General features: G+C 42.0%; 6 protein-coding genes and 1 long non-coding RNA gene across 16 annotated transcripts; 5 read left to right on the top strand and 2 right to left on the bottom strand.

Moving 5' to 3' along the window:
• The first annotated feature begins 56 nt into the window (after positions 1-56).
• Positions 57-3,182, top strand: LOC105686724 (phosphatidylserine lipase ABHD16A). Its single transcript, XM_012401819.3, has 11 exons — positions 57-294; positions 375-428; positions 496-806; positions 875-1,047; positions 1,124-1,238; positions 1,317-1,452; positions 1,529-1,693; positions 1,799-1,926; positions 2,103-2,335; positions 2,413-2,564; positions 2,631-3,182. Exons 1-11 carry the CDS (start codon positions 217-219, stop codon positions 2,733-2,735), a joined length of 1,650 nt encoding a protein of 549 aa, XP_012257242.2. The 5' UTR covers positions 57-216; the 3' UTR covers positions 2,736-3,182.
• Positions 3,183-3,415: 233 nt separating this feature from the next.
• Positions 3,416-5,649, bottom strand: LOC105686725 (tyrosine-protein phosphatase non-receptor type 14). The gene is made up of 6 exons (XM_012401820.3): positions 4,979-5,649; positions 4,734-4,902; positions 4,486-4,647; positions 4,340-4,428; positions 4,059-4,260; positions 3,416-3,982 (listed from the first exon to the last, which is right to left on the bottom strand). Exons 1-6 carry the CDS (start codon positions 5,326-5,328, stop codon positions 3,617-3,619), a joined length of 1,338 nt encoding a protein of 445 aa, XP_012257243.1. The 5' UTR covers positions 5,329-5,649; the 3' UTR covers positions 3,416-3,616.
• LOC105686678 (serine protease snake-like) lies at positions 5,424-7,574 on the top strand. 2 transcript variants are annotated; one of them, XM_012401724.3, is made up of 4 exons: positions 5,424-5,564; positions 5,651-5,880; positions 5,952-6,172; positions 6,284-7,574. In XM_012401724.3, the coding sequence occupies exon 4, from the start codon at positions 6,374-6,376 to the stop codon at positions 7,355-7,357; it is 984 nt and encodes a 327-aa protein (XP_012257147.3). In that variant the 5' UTR covers positions 5,424-5,564; positions 5,651-5,880; positions 5,952-6,172; positions 6,284-6,373; the 3' UTR covers positions 7,358-7,574. The 2 variants fall into 2 exon arrangements, with proteins under 2 accessions (XP_012257147.3, XP_020708376.2); XM_020852717.2 differs by having other exon boundaries at positions 5,952-7,574.
• Positions 7,475-9,057, top strand: LOC105686677 (serine protease snake-like). Its single transcript, XM_012401722.3, has one exon. The coding sequence runs from the start codon at positions 7,764-7,766 to the stop codon at positions 8,934-8,936; it is 1,173 nt and encodes a 390-aa protein (XP_012257145.2). The 5' UTR covers positions 7,475-7,763; the 3' UTR covers positions 8,937-9,057.
• Positions 9,058-9,304: 247 nt separating this feature from the next.
• On the top strand, positions 9,305-13,567 carry LOC105686765 (transcriptional protein SWT1). 4 transcript variants are annotated; one of them, XM_048659404.1, is made up of 13 exons: positions 9,305-9,484; positions 9,545-9,649; positions 9,820-10,113; positions 10,219-10,437; positions 10,575-10,867; positions 10,952-11,185; positions 11,267-11,497; positions 11,556-11,804; positions 11,879-12,071; positions 12,145-12,263; positions 12,344-12,501; positions 12,573-12,713; positions 12,797-13,567. In XM_048659404.1, the coding sequence occupies exons 3-13, from the start codon at positions 9,924-9,926 to the stop codon at positions 13,029-13,031; spliced, it is 2,262 nt and encodes a 753-aa protein (XP_048515361.1). In that variant the 5' UTR covers positions 9,305-9,484; positions 9,545-9,649; positions 9,820-9,923; the 3' UTR covers positions 13,032-13,567. The 4 variants fall into 4 exon arrangements, with proteins under 4 accessions (XP_048515361.1, XP_048515360.1, XP_012257313.2 ...); XM_048659403.1 differs by having other exon boundaries at positions 9,765-10,113; XM_012401890.3 differs by having other exon boundaries at positions 9,305-9,649; positions 9,765-10,113.
• A 4,690-nt stretch (positions 13,568-18,257) lies between these two features.
• LOC105686257 lies at positions 18,258-20,613 on the bottom strand. 6 transcript variants are annotated; one of them, XM_020852514.2, is made up of 6 exons: positions 20,467-20,613; positions 20,194-20,375; positions 19,582-20,098; positions 18,948-19,516; positions 18,575-18,871; positions 18,258-18,500 (listed from the first exon to the last, which is right to left on the bottom strand). In XM_020852514.2, the coding sequence occupies exons 3-5, from the start codon at positions 19,645-19,647 to the stop codon at positions 18,742-18,744; spliced, it is 765 nt and encodes a 254-aa protein (XP_020708173.1). In that variant the 5' UTR covers positions 19,648-20,098; positions 20,194-20,375; positions 20,467-20,613; the 3' UTR covers positions 18,258-18,500; positions 18,575-18,741. The 6 variants fall into 6 exon arrangements, with proteins under 6 accessions (XP_020708173.1, XP_048515782.1, XP_020708174.1 ...); XM_048659825.1 differs by having other exon boundaries at positions 20,194-20,319; positions 20,376-20,583; XM_020852515.2 differs by lacking the exon at positions 20,467-20,613 and adding an exon at positions 20,376-20,422 and having other exon boundaries at positions 20,194-20,243.
• Positions 20,614-21,501: 888 nt separating this feature from the next.
• Positions 21,502-22,538, top strand: LOC125502152. The gene is made up of 3 exons (XR_007279999.1): positions 21,502-21,636; positions 21,728-21,909; positions 22,005-22,538. It is a non-coding gene; the product is annotated as an uncharacterized LOC125502152 (long non-coding RNA).
• Positions 22,539-23,030: the final 492 nt, after the last annotated feature.

The raw sequence follows: 23,030 nt of genomic DNA, 5'->3' as shown, positions 1-23,030 counted from the left end.
CACTCAAAACAAGACCCCACTCTCCGGTTTCAGAAGCCTATCATAAATATTCGCCGTGTCATAGACTGAGCGTAAAAGTTAATTTTATTAATTGGAAACTGTCAAATTTTTGTGATAGATGATCTCTAATTCATTCAAACGACTTCAGACTCTGGAACGTGACCGATAGGTCACCTGTTTGAGAGAATAAAAATATCTACGACCGATACAGGAAAAATGTCCGTGTTCAGATTACTGTTTCAATGTATATTTAGTCCAAGGCTCAATAAGATTTACGAAGTGGGCCCAATTGACGTATGTATATCGTAATGTAATGCCTTCTCCTGTGAATCTGAGAATTCAAATGGGGTGTAAATATCTGTTATTATTCACAGAAAGTTTACGAACCGAAGAATTTGGAGCGATGGGGAGACCAAATACTAACTTCTGTGAGTTACAGTCACGCAAAAGAATCTCAGAGCGAATGATTTCATTAATTCATTGCCCCAATTTTAGTTTGGCCTGATGTGGTCCTTTGGTCTCTACGCGATGCCATTCGTTTCTACTTTCATGTATCGCCGTAGCCACCCTTTAGCTGACCAGGTCTACGGCTTGTCGAAGATGGCTGCAGGAGCTGGAATAGTATTAATCGCGTCATTGGTAGCACGTGGTTATTCTCGAGCCTCAAATCCAATATACGTTGAGTTTATTAGGACCCTGAACAAGGCAAAGGTACACTATAGTTCTGACAGTAAACAGCAGCTGCTTAAGTACGACTTTGAATTTTGGGCCTGGCCAGTCGACTTTGATATCAACACCGATGTCAGGTAAAACAAAAAAATTATTTTGTCTGAATGAATCGTTAAATAGCATTGCCTTTTTTGGATTATGACAGTGACGGAGGTCGGAAAAAGCACCTAGTCATTGTCGGCAGAAATGAGAGCGCCCGGGGTAGTAGAGAGCTTTTGATGGCGTTACCGTGCAGACTGCTATCTTATATTCTTGCGCATACTTTTGCCTTAAAGCTGATGTATCCTGGAAGTATTTCTATTTTGAATTATGCTATGGGTGCGTATCAGTCTATCAACGATTCAATTCTTTTTCACAGAACCATATGAGAAACATTTCATTTACTTGAATTCAGGCTCAACGTTGCTGCAAGGTAGAGTTGATCTAATAAAGAAAGGTGGAGAACGGTCCAAACTAGTTACGGCTGATGGAAATGCCATCGACACCATGTTCGTCGACCAGCGCAACAAGTAACTATATACCGCTGAAAATCCACCATATTTATTCGCAGCCTTGTCTTGAATATCCTAATTTTAAAAATCCTCCAGATCAGATAACGGCAATATTCTGACTATAGCGTGTGAAGGAAATTGTGGATTTTATGAGATTGGAATCATGGGCACGCCACTGAGCAAGGGTTATTCGGTACTAGGATGGAATCACCCAGGATTCGGGGGAAGCACGGTAAAGACTGGATAGAAGTTAAAGTACATAATCCATGCTATTTCCTCGACTAAAACGATCGTTGATCATGATTCAGGGTGCCCCATATCCATCGCAGGAACAGAATGGAATCGATTGTGTGATCACCTATGCGATAAAACATTTAGGATTCCCAGAAAATCAGATAATACTCTACGGCTGGAGCATCGGGGGGTACACAGCGACCTGGGCAGCGATGCATTATCCCTCCATTTTAAGCCTGGTGAGAAAAGCGATGAAAATATTATCATGACATCCGTCCGTTCATACTTTGCCCTTCAATTCTCAAACGATAACATTTCTAATCGATTCTAACAACTGTCCAAAGGTTCTGGACGCCACATTCGATGACGTTCTACCCCTAGCGATTTCGAGGATGCCGAAGCCGCTGGAAGGTCTGGTTCGTGCCACCGTCAGAGATCACCTAAATTTGAACATAGCCGAACAATTAGTCAGGTTGAGAATGAATAGAATATTCAATGATTCGATCAAACGCTAACGACAAGCTCTGCGCTTTGTGTGCAGGACTCGTTTGCTCGTTGCGTGTTTTTTTTTATTTTTTATTTAATCAGATCATTCGATTCGTGTCAGATTTTTCAAACTCAATGCTCTGGCCACCAATCTGTTTTCAGATATCACGGTCCAGTCCTTCTGATCAGAAGAACCGATGACGAAATGGTTTGCGTCACCGAAAGCCCGGATGTTTCTGGTACAGAAAATACGGAGGATAACAACGTCGCGTGGAATCGCGGCAATCATTTGCTAGCTAAATTATTAACGCGTCGTTATCCATATTTGCTGCGTGGCTCGCCTGAAATTTCGCTCCTCAGAAAATTCCTTTCCGTATCGAGCTCCCACGCTCGCAGTGAGTAGATGCATACTTCATAACCGAAAAATCACGAATCATAAAAATTCCGATACGACTTTTAACCTCCTCTTCAGGATCTATACTCGACCAGACGGGAGTGGACGAGGACACATGTCTTGAAATGATAAAGCAACACTTGAGTCTGCACAACGGAGCGGTTGCATATCCCTCCGACTTTGGGGCAGATTTTGAACTCCCCGACAGACTCAGACTCACTTTATTTCTAGTAAGTGTTCACATGTGCGAACTCTTAGAATTTTGAAAACAGTTGGAATGATATTTCTTCTTTCAGGCGACAAAATACATGAAAGATCAACACTCCCAGCATTGCACACCGTTGGTCAGGGAGCTTTTTCACACCGGTTGGGACCCTGCGTCTCTCGTCAAGACTCCTTAGTCGAACGCACCTTTGGTTAGCACAATTCACTTCGCCGTCTATAATTTTTACATGGACGAATCTTTCAATTCATTTTGGACGTCGGTAGCTATAATTTAACACAAAACTCTTGTTACGTTATTCTTATTTATCGAGATTCATCGACTATTTTTTTACGTATCTCCCACTCTCTAATGAATAGCGTGAAGTAGTATTCCAGATCACGTTTCGAGAGTTGCGCCAGTATTTTAAAGGGTCGTTGTCATTGACCCGCTGAAAGTTGCCGCATACCCTCTCAACTGTGCGATTCGATCTCTGATGCGCTTCCGGTACTTAGAGGTTGTCAAAAGTAAAAGATTAAAAAACAAAATAAAAACTATAACAAAAGGGGGTCTCGGGTCCTGCGGTTTAATTCATGTATGTGTTATTTGAAATAAAATGCTTTGATGAAGTTTCCATCCAAAAAAATTGAAAATTGTAACAGACAAAAAGTTTAGAAATTTAGAAGCAACGAGTATTTATGGTGTGAAAAAAAGACTGACCAGTTTTTTTTTTGTATTTTTTCTTTTTCATTGATAATACTTTTACTGTTCATAAATAAATACGACAAAGGGTCAACAATGTAATCGCTTACACGTCTGTTTAAAAATATAAAATCGCATATGGTCTAACGTTCAGTATTGAAATGATGACGAAACAAATAATTTAAAATAATGTATTTAATTTACTTTGTTATTTTGTTTTTTTCTCTCACAAATATCAGTACGGTGTGCAAAATATTAAATCTTCTATAGATTACGAAAGACTATTCCGATTAAAAGCAGTCAAGTTCAATCAAGTTTAACAATAGTTAAAAAAAACTAATAAATATTCACGCTGTTATCGAATGAACTAATTAATAATTAATATCTACTCCTGTTCACTGCGTTACCCAAAAGGCACGATAATTCAGGACTGATAATTGTAGACATGCAAACTTCGTGTGCCAAAGAAGAAGACTGTACGTTTGGCTGATTGGCATAAAAGTGATGCGAACCGTTCGGGGCGGTGTTATATTTTCTTTGAACAGCAGTATCGTAGTCCGGTGCCGGTCTGTACGAAGGAAGTAACGCCCTCAGAGTATTCATGTCGATAGAAGATGTCACTACGGGGAATGGCGAAGAGGAAATGTCGTTGCAGCTCCTAAAATGTGCCTGACAATCGCCCTTTGGTTCGTTGTCAACATTCACTTCCGTAATTTCATCCCTAAGATCGATATTGTCTGGTTCCTGAAAACGATAAACTCACTTACAACCTCAATCAACTCCGTGCAGTTGGGTAATGATCAAAATAATTCGTACGAACCAGCTGATTGTTGGTCATCTTATTCGCGAGATTAGATTCTTGATGCTGTATGTAAAACGTGTGCTGAGCTATGCACAATCGCCACACATATTTTGCCGTTCGTGCCTTGTTAAATTGAAACTGTTTGGAGTCTTCATTTTCAGATTGGCACTCTATTCTGAAGGTTTTTTTGTGATTTATTACGTTACTGATATCCTTCCACCTGTGAACAACAGTCGGATAATTGAGAAGCTAGTTAACATCGAGAAGGGCATCACATGGAAATATTCAATGGATTATACCCGTAGAACGAGGTCAGCTGAACATCGGAATAGCCGATGATGATTCCATTTATTGATATTCCGAGGAATATTTCGTTATTTGCGTCATCCTAAAAGTATACATTCTGTAATGAATTTATTGCAATTATAATTCCAGTTTCGATTACCTTTGCGGCAAACGTCTCTCTGCCGTAGCCCTCGAGCTGGACAGCGATGGATACATAGAGTTCTTCCGCAGCGGCTTGTGTGAGGCCAGCAAGACTTTTGTATCGAATGATAGCTGCCGAAAGCAAAACATCTATCCCTCCAGGGTCTGCCTGTATGATATTCTGTAAAATAATATACAAATGGTAGGTATTGTTGAGGTCTCCGTAAAATCTCATAGACAGTTTATGTCGATGAATAAGATATATACTTTTGGAAACAGCAGGCACTGCCGAAGGTATTCCACCGTGTGTCGCTGGGAGTCGTAATTCCCGAATTCCGCTTGCATAGAGTAACTCGCCAGGGTACTAGCTTCTCTGGGATCGCAATGAATTCTACCTTCTATCACATCCATTTTCAGCTGTAAGTAGTAGTGGTATCTAAAACGCAATTCATCTAGTAATTACTGGCCTTGTATTTGTTCGAAATTTGTTTAGCGGACAGCCCTAGACTTGCCTGGTAATTTCGTCTTGTATGAGTTGTATGTCCGTCACAAAGTACATGACTCTGAGCTGGAGATTGAAGTTTCTCGCTTCCTTTTCCAGCTGCCGTTTGAGAGGTTTGTCCATCTGGACCCACCGAGAGGTAGGAGCTCCGTCCCTAGAGATGTAACTGAGGCCGAAGAACTCGGGCTGTCCGAGACCCAGCCTCTGCGTGACATTTGTGAGACATTCGTGCCCCAAACTCTGAATGTCCAACGTGCACTCGATGGAGCCAGTGTCCAACAGTTCCACGCAAATGACGTACTGATTCCTCGAGACCACATTGTACTGTCGACTTTTTTTCAGGTGAAATTTGAATGGCATTTTACTTCATGGATTGTTCCTGTTATCGGATGACGTGAACTCTTTCCTCTCCTCCCGACACACACGACGTGCAAGGGGTGTGTTTCACTGCTCGAGGTATTATTTCACAATACATAAATAACCGCGACATAAGGACGCTGGCGTTATCTCGGATCAACACACGTTCAGTCGCTTCACCGCGAACATCATCGAAAACGAGCACGTAACCAGTCTAAAAACAGTTCACCACAAATCGCGTAGGCATCTTATTTTTATTTATCCATGATATTTACGCCGGAGATCCTACCACTTAACTAGAACAAAAACTCAACTCTTGAGCCAGATACCAACGTCGAAGGAGAGAGGGAACTGAAAGTTTTGCGCTCTTTGTGATTCACCACTTCGTCACCGAGCGCGCTACTATTTTAGCGTCCGTCAACAATGACGTCAACGGGGCGCCAAGACGTTGAAAAATTTCGGGGAAACATTAACGACGCTTTTAATTAATCCTCGTCAATGATACTTCACACGGACGATCGTTTCCTCGTGGTTCTGTACACCCACAGACTCGCGGTGCGTATTTCCAAATTGAAAGTAGACGGGGCGATATAAGTTTACATCATTTTATTCCACAACTTTTGCAGGTACAAAAGGAACGGTGCAACTGAATTTCAGGATCATGGAGGATTCGGGAAAACCCTGAACGAATGTCAGAGTTCGTTGAACGTCGGTGCAGGACTTGGAATTCGTCCGACCGCTGCAGTCGAGTGGCGCAGCTCGAGCAGTGCACGCGTTACGAATATAAGTGCATCTTCCCGATCTTCATTCGGTGATCACACCGATCAATTTCGTGATTATTTCAACGGTGAATTAAACAGCGATGGGCAAACTATCGCCCTCCTTACCGCGGTTATCCGCGCTTCTGATCGCAACGCTTTACTTCGATTTTTGCTCAGCGGATAATCCGGTCTTCCAGGACCACGGATACTACGAGGGAAACCGATGCGATTTGGAAAACGGTCAGGGCGAAGGAGTGTGCGTGAAACTAACGGACTGTTCGTCCAGGATGCAAGAGATCAAGGACGGGAGGTACAGCGGGGCCGACCGCTGCGGTTTTGCCAATTTCGAGGAAATAGTCTGCTGCGCGGAGCGCTCCAGGTCCGCGAGAAATTCGGGGGCTGCGGGTCCGACGAAGAGGGCCGCGGCAGCCGCCTGCGAGAACTACAAGAAAACGTTCGCCGAAATCGAAGGGAACTCGCTGCTCTACGAGGGGGTAAAATGGCGACACGTAGAATATCCCCATATGGTGGCCCTCGGGTACCCGGGGTCCGGGGGGGCCCAGGAGAAGCGGGAGGCGTTGGGAGGAATGAGATACATTTGCGCCGGAGCCTTGATTTCCCAGAAACACGTTCTGACCGCAGCCCACTGCGTCAGCAACGTTCGAGAACTGGTTCCCGTCGAGGCGATTCTGGGCGCCACGTTATACTCCGCCATTCCTCTGCACCCGAAATCAACGCAGCGAATTCCAATTTCCCGGATCGTCGGTCATCCCGGGTACAACCGGAGCTCCGATCGCAACGACATCGCGGTATTGGAGCTCCGGGATCTCGCCGTTTTCTCGAACCACGTTCGCCCCACCTGTCTGACCGCGGAGCCCCTCGAAAAACGAAAATTAGGGAGCCGCCGTTCCCTCACCGCCCTGGGATGGGGGGTCCCCGATCCCGAGGACGCGGGCTCCTCGAGACTCATCGTGGCCGGAGGCCTCGACGTCGTGGAGAGGAAGAGCTGCTCCAAGATCTACGAGAATTCCACAGCGAATGGATTTGACGACGGCGTGATCTGCGCTGCCGATCCGGTGAGGTGCGACGCTCTTCGGCGGAGCGACGGAGGTCCTCTCCTCGCCTCGGAGGGGCCGTTTTCGCCCGTCGTCGGGGTCGCGTCCTCGGGACAATTTTGCGACGGAGGCAGAAGCTTTCCGGGAGTCTACGTTTCGGTTTACGAGCACCTCGGGTGGATCGAGGAGCGGGTCTGGCCGGAGTCCAGTAATTGATCGTCGATCGCTTCATTTTCCTCGTCATCGCAGAGAAGACGAAGGTCGTAGACGACGCGTCGGAGAACAATGAGGAAAGAATATAATTTAATCGGTAGAAAGTCGCGTTAATATCATCAGTCTATATACGTCATTGTTGTGAATATCGCGTATGTATAACATCGGAATCAGGTTTTCGTTGGAACGTGTTCGTGCGCTGTAAATGTAACTTCTCTTGCCCCCCTCACACAGAACACGCGCTACCGGTCTTGAATTCCGTTGAGGAAGGAGGATAAAGTACGACGATCGAGGAGGAAAATATCTATCGGTGATTCGGAGCGTCGATTGTCAGTCGATCGTTGCACCGCAGCCTCTGCCGATCTGAGAGGATTTTTGCCAATTCTTGTGGAGAGGAGACCGTTCGAATATGGAGGGGACACCGGGGCGGATATTTTCGCTAGTTCTTCGCCTATTTTTACTGAGCACCGTACTGTCGTCGCCCGCGACCTTGAATCCACCGCGTTTGGTGAACAAGAATTTGTTCGAGGGGTCTCGCTGCCGCATGGAAAATGGCCGTGGGGAAGGCGTCTGTCGAAAAATGGTAGATTGCCCGTCGAGGATGCAGGAGGTACGGGAGGGACTCTACAGCGGACCGGCCGGCCGCTGCGGTTTCACGCGTTTCGACGAAATCGTCTGCTGCGGCGACGGCGCCGGGCGAAAATCGTCCGTACGGGGCGCCAGGGCGAAGAAGGCCTGCGAGGGATTCAAAAAGAAGGTAGGGAAACTCGAATTTCCCTTCTACACGGTCGTCTTCAACGGCGAGCGGGCGAAGAGCGGAGAATTTCCGTATATGGCGGCGCTGGGATTTCCGGCCCAGCCGGACGACGAATTGCAGTTCGACGGTATCAAGTACATATGCGGAGGGACCCTGATATCCGAGAAACACGTACTCACGGCCGCCCACTGCGTCAACAACATCCAGGGATTCGTTCCCGTCGAAGTCATGCTGGGGACGATAACTCTCGGTGGTGAAAGAAAGCCGGAGACTCAGAGGATACCCATATCCAATATCATCATACACCCCAGGTACAAAAGGAGCGCAAATTACGACGACGTTGCCATTTTGGAACTCGGTAATCCCGTTAACATTTCCTACATGGTTTTCCCCACGTGTCTGACCACCGAGCCCCCGACGGACAAGGGAAAGGACAGCGAGCGAAAGGCCAATCTGATTATCCTGGGTTGGGGGGCGATCGATCTCGACGGAACGACGTCGACGAGCCTCCTGAAGGCCGAAAATCTGCAGTTCGTTGGCAAGGCGGAGTGTTCGAAGAGCTACGAGAACATCCAGGCCCAAATTCCTAACGGCTTGGACGACGGGATGATTTGCGTTGGCGACCCGAACAGCACCAGGAGAGCGGATACCTGCTGGGGCGACAGCGGAGGTCCTCTTCTCGTCACCGATGTCCGAAATTTTCCGCAAGTCGTCGGCGTAACCTCCTTCGGACAAGCGTGCGGTGGGAAGACTCCCGGCGTCTACGCTTCGGTTTATAAATATTTAGAATGGATCGAGGATCAGGTTTGGTCGAACGTTGTTTAAATTTATCATCGGATTTTCCCATTAGGTCGGAATACCACTGTGTAAAGAAAAGAAAGAAATTAATGGAATGGGGGAATCTGCAACGCCGATGAATAATAACTAACCTTGTTTGTCTCTGAAACCCAGTCCAGTTTTTCTTCCCGTCTACGCATCATTAAAAATAGTCTATAATTACGCGTATACTCTCTACGCATATGGGGACAGGTTTGCTACCGTTTACCTTCGGCTAAACGCCTTGGGATATGCGGAGATATACTTTTGTTCTATTTTGTGGTTTTGATTTTAAAAATTAAATCCGCCGTCGTATCGATACGTCGACGATCGATACTCTCTGCCAACAAGTAGTCGTAGTTGAGTTTTGAATCGTCGCGCCAGTATCGCTCATGTAAAACTAAATTTAAAGCGCACATACGCATGTGGGAGTTATTTTTTCTTACTAAATGCGTATTATGGGTTATTCGGGAAATAAGGATTACGATACGAGTAAAGCTCCTTATTTAGATGTAGTCACCGATCCCTGAGGTGAAATAATTGCAATAGTCTTGAAGGTAAATATTTTGTCACTGACGATGAGTGAAGAAAAAAAGTGTAAGGTTAATCTCCCCAAGGATTGGACTGTCGTTACTTCCAACAGTCACCCTGACAGAGTTTATTATTTCAACGTACGTACCGGGGCATCATCTTGGACGGAACCACGTCATGACGTAAACATGGTACGTCACATAATCATTGGTCTTTTACAAACACCCTATTTTACAGATTTTCTGGAAAATTTATTTCAGACATCTGTTTTCTCATCCTCTCATTAATATTACTGTCTTTCGTCAGTCTCGTCCTGCAAAGTTAACGTCGAAACGAAAATTGTCACCTGACATTGATCCAGGTGAGATTGCTGTGCGGAAATCGCCTACCACAGAACTGTCTCCACGTCAATTATTGTCCGCCAAGAGGCGTTCGCGAGTTAACGTGCCAATAGATACGCCACAAATGCAAATGATGAGGCAGAAGATGCAGAAGAAGAATAAATCTGTGCCAAATGAAAAAGCTAAATCGAATAAAGCTGCAAAAAATAAAAACAATTACGCGGTATCTACGTCTGCTAAAGGTCCAGGGAAAAGCAACGACCTTCAGCAATCGCAGCGTAGAGAATCTGCAGTTGTGGGTGCTGCAAAAGCAGGTAACGCGCAATTTTATCACCGCAGCTGTTCCATGTCTAGAAACTCCCTTAGAACCTTGTCGAATACTATCTCTTCAACTTTGTCTTGTACCTTTTCTACTGCAGTGACGTCCAGCAGCACGTGTCGTTTGCGCAGCCAGGCGAGTCGAGTGAGGCAGACGAGTGATATTCCAAAGTCTCGTGACACAAGAAATACTGTCCTCAAAAAAAATATAGCAAGCAAGAGATTGGATAGCTTGAAAAAAAATTTAAATGAATCGCGCAAGAAAATAGAACCCACCATCTCTGCCCTGGTCGCGCAGAGGCTGCTGACGCAAAAAAGTGGTGAGTCAGTTACCGTGCCTGTGGAGAGTGGTCCAGATGATGCTAAAATATTAACCGTTTCCACCAGTACGGCTGCTAAGCATCTCTTTGGCATTTATTCGGCATTCTTATGCTCATCGATTAATATTATCTTGCAGACATGGCGAATAATGACAAAAACAAATTGGGAAACGAGATGCGAGAAGCAAGAACGATAATTCCTGAGCCCTCTAATGCATACAAGGAAGGCAGCCCGTTGGACGATCTTGTGACCAAGGTTCCTTTCAAACCTAAAATCCGCAAAAAAAAAAAAAGCGCAACTGTGGCAAACACTGGGGGTGAGTCTGCTGCCGGGCCTCAACAACCCATTCCGCAACCCGAAGAAGAACAAAATACTTTTTGGGAGGAAATGGATTGGGAACCAATTGAGGAAGAAAAATTAGTAGTCCAAGTAAAAAACGCCAGAATGCTTTTGGATTCTAATCTCACGTAAGTTGTTTTACTCTCAATAGCATTTCAATATTTTTTTCTCCAGATTCAAGAGGTTCGGATGCAGCTTCACTCTAATGAAGGCGTTTTATCCAAGGAACTCCCCGATTACACCTCGAGTGGCCTAGATCTTTCACACGTTTCTGCAAATAAGGAGACGGAGATCACGTACATCGTTGTAGACACAAACGTTTTTTTATCAAATCTGAAAACTATCGTAGACATATTGGAGAATCCCGGCCAACTCGGAGTCGTGGTAGTGCCTTGGACAGTACTGCAGGTATCTGATGATGGACTGAAAACTAAATTTTTAAGAAAAGGATCGAAACTCCAGCTGATTTTCCCATTTTTGCTATTGCAGGAGTTGGATTACATAAAAGACAATAAATCAAAAAGCAAAACAGTTCATCTGCAGCACAGCGCGAGACTCGCGGTGAATTTATTGTTCCAATGTTTCTCCAGTAAACACCCTAGAGTCAAAGGTCAATCCGCAGAAGACGCGGCGCGGATAAAAAGGAATTTTGAAATCGAGTCTCCGGACGATGAGATATTGCAAAGCTGTATGCAAATTCGTGAGCTTGGATGCACAGTGGTGAGTTAACAGCCGTTTCTGATGGTGGAGAATTCAGTTAATCGAGTATTCATTTCAGGTATTATTATCCAACGATAAAAACCTATGCAACAAGGCCATGATACACGACATACCCACCTACGGCCGACATCACTCTATCCAAGAATTACTCACCCCGAAGACAAAGGCGAGCGAATACAGGGACCCAAATTCGAATCTAAAAACCTTTACCATGAACTACAACGAACTAGTTACTACGGATGAGGTGCAAATCTCCGACGAAATTTATGGCGAGGCTAAAGCTGTCGTCAAGAACTTTTTGTCAACCGTGCGTACAACCGTAGTGATTTCTTGAATCTTTCAGCCTCTGCTTATCTGTGACCTAACCTATTATTTCGACAGATCGTTTCAACGGAGATGGAAAATTTGTACGAAAAGAACTGGGAGAAGCACACGATCGTCCAGCCTCCGTGGTCTGTGATGGACGTTCTCAAGTGCGCGACCAAGCATTGGATCGCTGCAATTAGCAACGCGTTCGTGAGATCGGCTAAGTCACAAATGGAAAAACTGTCAGAAATGTTCAAAGATGCTCCAAGTAAGGCAAACACCTATGAGCCTGGGACATTTGCAGTTCAGAATTTTGAAGCGGTTAATTTTTTTCATTCCAGAATACGGCCAGAGTCTCAAGTACGTTAGCGAAGTCCTAGATGTGTGCCAAAATCTCGTTCAGTTGGTAGATTCGAAAAAATATGCCCAATTGGCGAACGAAACATTCTCCCAAATTCAAGTGAGTATACTCAGTTGTGTCTTGGGCGACATTGCAATTAGTTCAAAGTTGCCATTTTACGACGACTCGATAATTTTCAGGAGCTTGTCAAAGTTTGCCAGTTAAAATCGCAAGAACTGAAGGAAAAAAGAATCGTATCTTATCTGTGTAACGAAAAAAATCTATCAAATTATGGGAAAAAAGCCGACAAGGCTTTCAGTTTTTTGGAGAAAATTTGGAATTTCACAAATAATTTTTGGTGAGAATTATCAATGCGGTCTAAAAATCCGGGGGAAAATTTGTTCATTCGTTGATAAATAATAATTTCAGTGGAATGACTACTAATCTGACAGAGATGCCTCATGATCCAGTTTACAAGAGATTTAATCAAGAGTTGACGCCTGAGGTTATGAATGAATTGCAGCCGGCAATATCATCGAGTCTGACCAGACTGATCAATGCCTTGCAAACGTAAGTCTTGTTTTTTTATCTACGTAAATAATAATTCTCCAGTCACGTGCATCGTTTACAATGACGGTTGAATTATTTTTCAGAGTATTAAACGACGACGTATTTTTATCCCTGTCGCATCCGGCATTGATAGAACTGTACAGGAGCCTCATGAGCTACTTTCCAAATGGTGGAGAGCTGAACGATTCGTGTTCGTTGGAACTCGAGGACGTTTTCTGCTGCGTTCTAACAAGAAGTGACGCCTTGAAATCGGGTCTGACGCAGTTGCGAGAACTGAACCGTCATATTTGTTGCATGGCGCAACACAGACTGGAATAGATCGTCGTTCGTTATTGAATTATTTTATTTAAAGAAAAAAAAAAACGTGTAACGTTTTCAAATATCTTCCTGCCCGGCGTTTCGTAATGATGTCCGCATTTCTGGCTGCTATATTTTAGGATTCTATATCTTAAGGTCGCGGTGGACGCGTTCTAGAAACGCAAATTATTTATTCGTTCAAACAAACGATATTTTATTTCATTTTATTTCACACACGGGTTACATCACCAATGCTGTTATTGCTGGTCGTCGGCATTCTTTATTTATTCGATTATTTATTTTTTTTTTTTTCCCCGTTTTCAAAGGCTGTGAATTACATTAGATTTTAATCCAACGCGAATACCTACAATGTAGTACAGTATGCGCCTGAGAGAAACTTGAGATTCGAAAGGCAGGTATAGAAATATTGAGCGATAAAGTTATAAAAATTGTAGATAGTATTTCTTCAAGATTTTTGTACAAATGTAAATCATAATATGAAAGGATAAAGATATATTCTTTGAAAATTATACGTTCCAGAAACATCTTTGAATTGACTCATTGTTGTCTTTATCCTTCCGTGTACGATTAGTTGCAACGATTCCAAGACAAGAGATATTTATTAATTCTAAACTCCTGTCCCTGACAGGCGTCTAGTAATATGTAAGCAAGGTTACACTATGTGACAAGTAGCGCCATTTCTCTCAATTTACGCGAACTATTTTTCCAGGTTTCTTGCTCCTTGACTTCAGGTGACCCGCCTTACAACGAAAATATTGCGTTATATGATCAGGCGCCTTGAGGGGCTCCGCTTGCCAGATACGGTAATTGAATAATTAATTTAAAAATCGAAGAAATCAGGAAACGACATTGGAAAAAATCTAGAAATGAACTTGAGGTCGTGCCACTCCACCTGCATATCATTGGGTGCTAGCAGGGGATGGAGAAGGTTTATTAATCAATTAATAATCAATTAATTTGGGACAATGAATAGAAGATTATGACAATACAGTAATTCTTTATTTTTCAGCCTACGAATCAAGGATCTGATTACAAAGTTCGACAACGACTGAGAACTGATTTGAGGTGAGTTATTTGACATGTTCAGCATTGAGGTGATTAGATGTCACCACTACCATACGTGTCCACGCGACAACTATGCTTCTAGTACTTCCAGATTCCTTCGTGCTGTCAATTCAATCAGGAATACATATTTTTTTCAGGTGTTACACTTACGTGTCTACCAAGAACGGAATCACGACAATGCACAGTGAACATGGAGTGAATCAACTATGCCATTCAAACTTGATGCAAACTGACTTTGTCACTCATTGATCCCTGGGCCCCTCTGAAGATAATTTAAATGACAATACGCTGCGATGATGAAGTTAGTCTTTGAAGTGTCCAGTTCTGCTGATGCTCTTGATGTATTCATTTTTCAAGGGAAGAATTGTCGTAGGTAAAGTTGATTCATTGTCGATATGCTTTCACCATGCTTCAATTTGCTAACTTGGCTTTGATTTAGAACGCTAATCGCCACTAGAATTTTACTGATAACTCATCACTCAATGATTCGACAATTTAGTTGTATCCCATTCATTAACTGGTTTTTCTTCTGTCACAGGTGGGAAATTGGCAGCTCCGGAGAATCTCTTTCCTGCATTGAGGAATCAAGACTCATCGGTGCATCTGCCTGATTGTTCATTAGTGCACCAAATAAAAATCCATACATTATTCATAATGTAGACGTAGATCATGTACATACTTTCTGAATTAATTGGGATTGTCATTCGATGAAAAACCTCTATGAATTTTTATTGTAACACATTTGCTGTGAAAGAATGATTTTCTATCTGAATAAATCCATATTACTCGTAATGATGTGTTAAAATTTATTAAAAATCCATCACCGAAGAGCCCTTTGGGAGTTATAGTCTAATTAACGTTGAATGCAACTAGGTAATGTCTCCATCATGAGTTGTAGGAGTAGGATTGAATACACAGGATCGAATGCACACACAGGATCAGGCACCCGGTCTCGGAATACCTCCTCAGGATTTCTGTTCTCCTGATACAAAATTTTGTTTTCGGCGAAAATTTTTATTTTCGGATTTGGAATACCTCCTCGGTTTTTCTGTTCTCCTGATACCAAAAAAAAAATTTTCGAAAGAGATTCTATACACAGGATCGAATGCATAGACATGATCAGGCACCCGGTCTCGGAATACCTCCTCAGGATTTCTGTTCTCCTGATACAAAATTTTATTTTCGGCGAAAATTTTTATTTCCGGATTTGGAATACCTCCTCGGTTTTTCTGTTCTCCTGATACCGAAAAAAAAAAAAATTTCGAAAGAGATTCTATACACAGGATCGAATGCATACACAGGATCAGGCACCCGGTCTCGGAATACCTCCTCAGGATTTCTGTTCTCCTGATACAAAATTTTATTTTCGGGGAAAATTTTTATTTCCGGATTTGGAATACCTCCTCGGTTTTTCTGTTCTCCTGATACCAAAAAAAAAAAAAAAATTTTTGAAAGAGATTCTATACACAGGATCGAATGCATACACAGGATCAGGCACCCGGTCTCGGAATACCTCCTCAGGATTTCTGTTCTCCTGATACAAAATTTTATTTTCGGCGAAAATTTTTATTTCCGGATTTGGAATACCTCCTCAGTTTTTCTGTTCTCCTGATACCAAAAAAAAAAAAAAAATTTCGAAAGAGATTCTATACACAGGATCGAATGCATACACAGGATCAGGCACCCGGTCTCGGAATACCTCCTCAGGATTTCTGTTCTCCTGATACAAAATTTTATTTTCGGCAGAAATTTTTATTTTCGGATTTGAAATACCTCCTCGGTTTTTCTGTTCTCCTGATACCAAAAAAAAATTTTCGAAAGAGATTCCATACACAGGATCGAATGCATACACAGGATCAGGCACCCGGTCTCGGAATACCTCCTCAGGATTTCTGTTCTCCTGATACAAAATTTTATTTTCGGCGAAAATTTTTATTTCCGGATTTGGAATACCTCCTCGGTTTTTCTGTTCTCCTGATACCAAAAAAAAAAAAAAATTTCGAAAGAGATTCTATACACAGGATCGAATGCATAGACATGATCAGGCACCCGGTCTCGGAATACCTCCTCAGGATTTCTGTTCTCCTGATACAAAATTTTATTTTCGGCAAAAATTTTTATTTTCGGATTTGAAATACCTCCTCGGTTTTTCTGTTCTCCTGATACCAAAAAAAAAAAAAAAATTTCGAAAGAGATTCTATACACAGGATCGAATGCATACACAGGATCAGGCACCCGGTCTCGGAATACCTTCTCAGGATTTCTGTTCTCCTGATACAAAATTTTATTTTCGGCAAAAATTTTTATTTTCGGATTTGAAATACCTCCTCGGTTTTTCTGTTCTCCTGATATCAAAAAAAAAAATTTTCGAAAGAGATTCTATACACAGGATCGAATGCATAGACATGATCAGGCACCCGGTCTCGGAATACTTCCTCAGGATTTCTGTTCTCCTGATACAAAATTTTATTTTCGGCGAAAATTTTTATTTCCGGATTTGGAATACCTCCTCGGTTTTTCTGTTCTCCTGATACCAAGAAAAAAAAAAAAATTTCGAAAGAGATTCTATACACAGGATCGAATGCATACACAGGATCAGGCACCCGGTCTCGGAATACCTCCTCAGGATTTCTGTTCTCCTGATACAAAATTTTATTTTCGGCAAAAATTTTTATTTTCGGATTTGAAATACCTCCTCGGTTTTTCTGTTCTCCTGATACCAAAAAAAAAAATTTTCGAAAGAGATTCTATACACAGGATCGAATGCATAGACATGATCAGGCACCCGGTCTCGGAATACCTCCTCAGGATTTCTGTTCTCCTGATACAAAATTTTATTTTCGGCGAAAATTTTTATTTCCGGATTTGGAATACCTCCTCGGTTTTTCTGTTCTCCTGATACCAAAAAAAAAAAAAAATTTTGAAAGAGATTCTATACACAGGATCGAATGCATAGACATGATCAGGCACCCGGTCTCGGAATACCTCCTCAGGATTTCTGTTCCCCTGATACAAAATTTTATTTTCGGCAAAAATTTTTATTTTCGGATTTGAAATACCTCCTCGGTTTTTCTGTTCTCCTGATACCAAAAAAAAAAAAAAAATTTCGAAAGAGATTCTATACACAGGATCGAATGCATACACAGGATCAGGCACCCGGTCTCGGAATACCTCCTCAGGATTTCTGTTCTCCTGATACAAAATTTTATTTTCGGCAAAAATTTTTATTTTCGGATTTGAAATACCTCCTCGGTTTTTCTGTTCTCCTGATACCAAAAAAAAAAATTTTCGAAAGAGATTCTATACACAGGATCGAATGCATAGACATGATCAGGCACCCGGTCTCGGAATACCTCCTCAGGATTTCTGTTCTCCTGATACAAAATTTTATTTTCGGCGAAAATTTTTATTTCCGGATTTGGAATACCTCCTCGGTTTTTCTGTTCTCCTGATACCAAAAAAAAAAAAAAATTTTGAAAGAGATTCTATACACAGGATCGAATGCATACACAGGATCAGGCACCCGGTCTCGGAATACCTCCTCAGGATTTCTGTTCTCCTGATACAAAATTTTATTTTCGGCGAAAATTTTTATTTCCGGATTTGGAATACCTCCTCGGTTTTTCTGTTCTCCTGATACCAAAAAAAAAAAAAAAATTTCGAAAGAGATTCTATACACAGGATCGAATGCATAGACATGATCAGGCACCCGGTCTCGGAATACCTCCTCAGGATTTCTGTTTTCCTGATACAAAATCAAATTTCGGACCTAAATTCTAATTTCCAGGACCTACATTCTAGAGCTCAGAATAATTCCTTTCTTTTTGTATCGATAAATCATTGAATGATTGAGTCCACAGGCAGGCATATAGTTAGTCCTGCGAAGGACCAGTTGCTCTCCGCGGCGAAAATTAAGAGAAATGGCGCTACTTGGCACTTTTTTCGCAGGAAAGATGCGGTCATTGCAAAATTAATTTCAATTTACACGAAAAAAAGGGAAAAAACTAAGAAATAGATTGAGAATGAATACGGGATGATGAAGTATTGGTTGTTTATCATCAAACGATAGCGTGGAATAGGAAACATGAACTTATTGACTAGAAATGAGGAAAGAAATCTAGGACAAATGAGAAAACAACAAAACTGATGTACAATCAAAAGCAATTGATATATTTTTATTTCTTAGCTTGTGTAAGTAATACCTTAATTAATTTGACAGATTAATTAGATAATTCAACATATTCGAATCACCAAGATGAAAACACTGTGCGAAAGTGCAGACGTCGATTGTTGAAGTTGAAGATGAGTCTTCAAGTAGAAGGAGAGGCGGCAATCTTTCCTCCAGTACCTCCAAGCTGGTGTAAGATCCTTCGATTCCAGCGTCTTCGTGTAGGAGATAGAAAACTGAAACCGAAATAGAAATCATGCTTATATTCTTTATAAAAGACACAATTATTCCTAAACAACACCTTGCCTACCTCCCTCTTTCTTGGCTCGTACCATAATTGTACTCTACATGCTCTAAGGTAAGGCAGAAGACCCTTTGAATTTATCATCGGAGACCAGAGAAGATTTATGCAGTAGATGATCACAGAAATCAACTATTCATTCTCCTTTGAATATTATCATGACTGAGGTAGTTGATTTATTTCTTCGTTTTTTTCTTCTTTCCATTTCCTTTTTTTTTAATTTTACCAACCGGTTCTAATTCCGGGGATTCGATTGTTATTAATTTTGGTAAAGGCGGTGGCTTCGGTTTGGGGACAGGAACATGCCTAGAATGTATAAAAACAGTTTCAATTTTGAATACCGCAATCAATTTGACTTATTTCTAATTATCTGTTAAATTACATGAACGCCATTTGTACATCTTGTATTTTCTTATCCTGCGTAACTTTGATCCAGATATTAGATTGAGTCTTTGGTTTTGGGAATAATCCTTTGGCCGAGCAACAGGGTACCTCATTGAGGGCCTCTTTTGCTTCTAATTTCTTGTTCCACTCAGAGTTCCAATCTTTCAATCGTTCCTCTTCTTCCTTTTCTCGTTTAGCTGCCCTTTCTTCTCGTTCTCTTTTACTTTTGTCCTTGCCGTCCTTATTTGCTTTTTTACCACCTTTTTTATTCTTCCCAGCATGTTGAAACAATCCAGTCACCGTGCCCACGTTGTTCAAATCAATTCTGTCAGATATTTGATCATCATCTACCTTCTGGTCAATCAATATTTCTGGTAGTTTCGACTCATTGCTAATTGAGGCTAAGGTGCTCCAGAAAATTGCACATTTCTCCAAAAAGATGTTGGTAACTTTTATCTTTAGAAAATTATCCAGAATGGTCAGACAGCTCAGGCGTTGTAAAGATTTCAGGAGAATTAAAATACAACCAGAAGTGATACCGGTCAATGTTTCCTGAGGATTCACGAACTGAAAAATGAAACAATTTCAACATTCATCACGATACTTATTAAGAGTACTTATAATCAGATTACCGAATTTATCAACCGATCATTATGCGAATGAGTTTGCTGTTGTAAAATCACTGAATGAAAATCCATGCTTGAAAACTCGTTAATTTTTATAGGACCATAAAATTCAAGATGTCAAACAACTAATAAGTATTGCTTTTTGATTGTTCTTTGTTTTAATGAGCCTACCGGCCATTTGAATGATTTATTTTTGAATGAACAACACATCGGGTACTCAAATGTAACGTGACATATTACAATTTGCAAATAAAACATTCCGGGGGCAAAATTAGTCCATGCGTTAAAATATAATAAATTAAGTGGAATAGCTGCACGATAAAAAGGATAGACATATCAGAGATTTTGACAGATGGATTAATACTGGCGGAAGGGATGTTTGACTAGATACTTGTATAATTGCAGACTTTCGATCGAAAGTGGAAGCCTACAGGTCCACCCTTTGTCAGTTCTTTGTGCAGGATGACTCAGCCCGAATGGATCCTCTTGAAGCTTACCGCTAGACCTCTGAAATGCAGGTAACCTGAAAACGGCATCGAAGTGAAGAGAATCACATCGGTAAGAAGAAAAACCAGATCCTCATCTCTCGACTGACCAGTGAATCTTTTCGAAGCTCACCTGTTGGGCTCGGGGCAATCCGAACATGCACTCCTTGTGTTCTATACCACCTTTTGAGAAATGTTTGAAGATTCAAGGGGGAGAGTAGACTACGCTGCACTTTATACATGTTTCCGTACGTCACGCCTTAGAGATAATAAATCAAATGAATTCCCTCAATTTTCCCTGGTCTGGGGGGTTACCTGCAAACGTCATTTGCGCGTGGAGCCACACATGTCAAAGTGAACGAGAGAGACCATCAGAATGCACCATTCCAAGTAATTAGTCAATTACCGCATCTTCCTCCGGCCCTGGAAGCGTTTTATGATACGCAACTGAAGCTACACCATCCCAGATTCATTCCCAATTTTTTTCTAAGTTTTTCTGATTTTTTCTGATTTTTTCCGATTTTTTCTGATTCTTTAATTAATTATTCAAATTTTCCGCTAATTTCTCTGGGCGCCGCCATTTTCTTTAAGCTCCGCCCACCGGGAGTACAGCTAGCGCCATGTGGCGGATTTTTGGTGAACTAACTCCCAGAAAAACGCGAAAGTTTTGACCCTCCTTCAAGCGAACCCGGAAAAGTATTGACCACTATTTCTTTCGGCTCCGCCTACCGCGAGTACAGCTAGCGCCATGTGGCGGAATTTTCGTGAACTAAAATCCCAGGTTTCTTGCCCCTTGACGTCAGGCAATGTGTTGCGTGAAAGAGATGTATTTCGTGGTCAATAGTTTTCCAGTTTCGGAAAGAAGCAAAAGTTTTGACCCTTCTTCAGAGAAAAAAACGCGAAAGTTTTGACCCTCCTTGCAGCGAAACCTGAAAAGTATTGACCACTTTTTCGAGCAAAAAAACGCGAAAGTTTTGACCCTCCTTGCAGCGGAACCTGAAAAGTATTGACCACCTTTTCGAGCAAAAAAAACGCGAAAGTTTTGACCCTTCCTGCAGCGGAACCTGAAAAGTATTGACCACTTTTTCGAGCAAAAAAAACGCGAAAGTTTTGACCCTCCTTGCAGCGGAACCTGAAAAGTATTGACCCCTAATACATCTCTTTCACGCAACACATTGCCTGACGTCAAGGGGCAAGAAACCTGGGATTTTAGTTCACGAAAATTCCGCCACATGGCGCTAGCTGTACTCGCGGTAGGCGGAGCCGAAAGAAATAGTGGTCAATACTTTTCCGGGTTCGCTTGAAGGAGGGTCAAAACTTTCGCGTTTTTCTGGGAGTTAGTTCACCAAAAATCCGCCACATGGCGCTAGCTGTACTCCCGGTGGGCGGAGCTTAAAGAAAATGGCGGCGCCCAGAGAAATTAGCGGAAAATTTGAATAATTAATTAAAGAATCAGAAAAAATCGGAAAAAATCAGAAAAAATCAGAAAAACTTAGAAAAAAATTGGGAATGAATCTGGGATGGTGTAGCTTCAGTTGCGTATCATAAAACGCTTCCAGGGCCGGAGGAAGATGCGGTAATTGACTAATTACTTGGAATGGTGCATTCTGATGGTCTCTCTCGTTCACTTTGACATGTGTGGCTCCACGCGCAAATGCCGTTTGCAGGTAACCCCCCAGACCAGGGAAAATTGAGGGAATTCATTTGATTTATTATCTCTAAGGCGTGACGTACGGAAACATGTATAAAGTGCAGCGTAGTCTACTCTCCCCCTTGAATCTTCAAACATTTCTCAAAAGGTGGTATAGAACACAAGGAGTGCATGTTCGGATTGCCCCGAGCCCAACAGGTGAGCTTCGAAAAGATTCACTGGTCAGTCGAGAGATGAGGATCTGGTTTTTCTTCTTACCGATGTGATTCTCTTCACTCCGATGCCGTTTTCAGGTTACCTGCATCTCAGAGGTCTAGCGGTAAGCTTCAAGAGGATCCATTCGGGCTGAGTCATCCTGCACAAAGAACTGACAAAGGGTGGACCTGTAGGCTTCCACTTTCGATCGAAAGTCTGCAATTATACAAGTATCTAGTCAAACATCCCTTCCGCCAGTATTAATCCATCTGTTAAAATCTCTGATATGTCTATCCTTTGTATCATGCAGGTCCAAAAAGTTTAATTTTCAAGACCTACATCCTAGAGCTTAGAATTATTCTTTCTTTTTGTATGGAAGAATTATTAAATGCTTAAATACACAGGCAGACATATGCCAAGTCCTGCAAGGAACCAGTTGCTCTCCTTATCATACTAGGATATTAGTAGATTTGGTGTGTAGGGATGTGATTGATAGTGAATCAACAATTTTATATTCAAAGTAGTTCAGTATATTGATAAGTCAAAGGTCCAAAATACATGTTCGAACATCGTGATACATATTATGGATTCATTCTCACAAATATATTCATACCTTTATGATCACAATGTAACTCACTACAGTGTACACAATACTCTAATTCTAAGTCACATTAGATTAATAATTTGATAGTTATAAAGAAAATATGTGCACAGTCCAATACATGCATATACGATTATAAGAACTCAATTAGAGCAATTATCCACTCTGAAGGTATGATGATTGGGTTTGGCTACATTGCGAGGATATATGTTATACTCCAGGCCAAACTGCTTTGTAGCCGCTCGTTTGTCTTTTGTGAACGGAATTTCAAACAGAGGTAAGTATAAAGTTACGTCGGTGTCACCCAAATAATGTGTAAGAACTATAGTCTTTGGTGTTTTCTTGCCCTAAATTTCTTACAGCCATCATCAGCCACCGTTGCAGCGAAACGATTTGAAACTGCAATGTAGTTTTTCTGTGTGTAGGGGAAATACTGTCTTGATCTTTCTCGTTTTCTATCTCTCCTCCGAGGATGTTGCTCTGCTGCTGATGTCGTCGCTTTCCTTGCTCTGGTCATACTGCC

This window comes from Athalia rosae, chromosome 8 (assembly GCF_917208135.1).
Source record: "Athalia rosae chromosome 8, iyAthRosa1.1, whole genome shotgun sequence".
In the NCBI taxonomy this organism is placed as follows: Eukaryota; Metazoa; Arthropoda; class Insecta; order Hymenoptera; family Athaliidae; genus Athalia; species Athalia rosae.
The sequence above is the reverse complement of the archived record's forward strand: the minus strand, read 5'-3'. Positions and strand labels throughout refer to the sequence as shown.

Excerpts from the sequence above, each read along its gene's own strand:
- LOC105686725 (XM_012401820.3), bottom strand. The coding sequence starts at position 5,328 with ATGCCATTCAAATTTCACCTGAAAAAAAGTCGACAGTACAATGTGGTC. Across the intron at positions 4,648-4,733 it reads AGTGCCTGCTGTTTCCAAAA|AATATCATACAGGCAGACCC; the intron begins GTATATATCTTA and ends ATTATTTTACAG. Across the intron at positions 3,983-4,058 it reads AGATGACCAACAATCAGCTG|GAACCAGACAATATCGATCT; the intron begins GTTCGTACGAAT and ends TATCGTTTTCAG.
- LOC105686257 (XM_020852514.2), bottom strand. The coding sequence starts at position 19,647 with ATGGATTTTCATTCAGTGATTTTACAACAGCAAACTCATTCGCATAAT. Across the intron at positions 19,517-19,581 it reads ATGATCGGTTGATAAATTCG|TTCGTGAATCCTCAGGAAAC; the intron begins GTAATCTGATTA and ends TTCATTTTTCAG. Across the intron at positions 18,872-18,947 it reads GATGTACAAATGGCGTTCAT|GCATGTTCCTGTCCCCAAAC; the intron begins GTAATTTAACAG and ends TATACATTCTAG.
- LOC105686678 (XM_020852717.2), top strand. The coding sequence starts at position 6,188 with ATGGGCAAACTATCGCCCTCCTTACCGCGGTTATCCGCGCTTCTGATC.
- LOC105686677 (XM_012401722.3), top strand. The coding sequence starts at position 7,764 with ATGGAGGGGACACCGGGGCGGATATTTTCGCTAGTTCTTCGCCTATTT.
- LOC105686765 (XM_012401890.3), top strand. The coding sequence starts at position 9,506 with ATGAGTGAAGAAAAAAAGTGTAAGGTTAATCTCCCCAAGGATTGGACT. Across the intron at positions 10,868-10,951 it reads AAGAAAAATTAGTAGTCCAA|ATTCAAGAGGTTCGGATGCA; the intron begins GTAAAAAACGCC and ends TTTTTTCTCCAG. Across the intron at positions 11,186-11,266 it reads TGCCTTGGACAGTACTGCAG|GAGTTGGATTACATAAAAGA; the intron begins GTATCTGATGAT and ends TTGCTATTGCAG.
- LOC105686724 (XM_012401819.3), top strand. The coding sequence starts at position 217 with ATGTCCGTGTTCAGATTACTGTTTCAATGTATATTTAGTCCAAGGCTC. Across the intron at positions 807-874 it reads GATATCAACACCGATGTCAG|TGACGGAGGTCGGAAAAAGC; the intron begins GTAAAACAAAAA and ends GGATTATGACAG. Across the intron at positions 1,694-1,798 it reads ATCCCTCCATTTTAAGCCTG|GTTCTGGACGCCACATTCGA; the intron begins GTGAGAAAAGCG and ends AACTGTCCAAAG.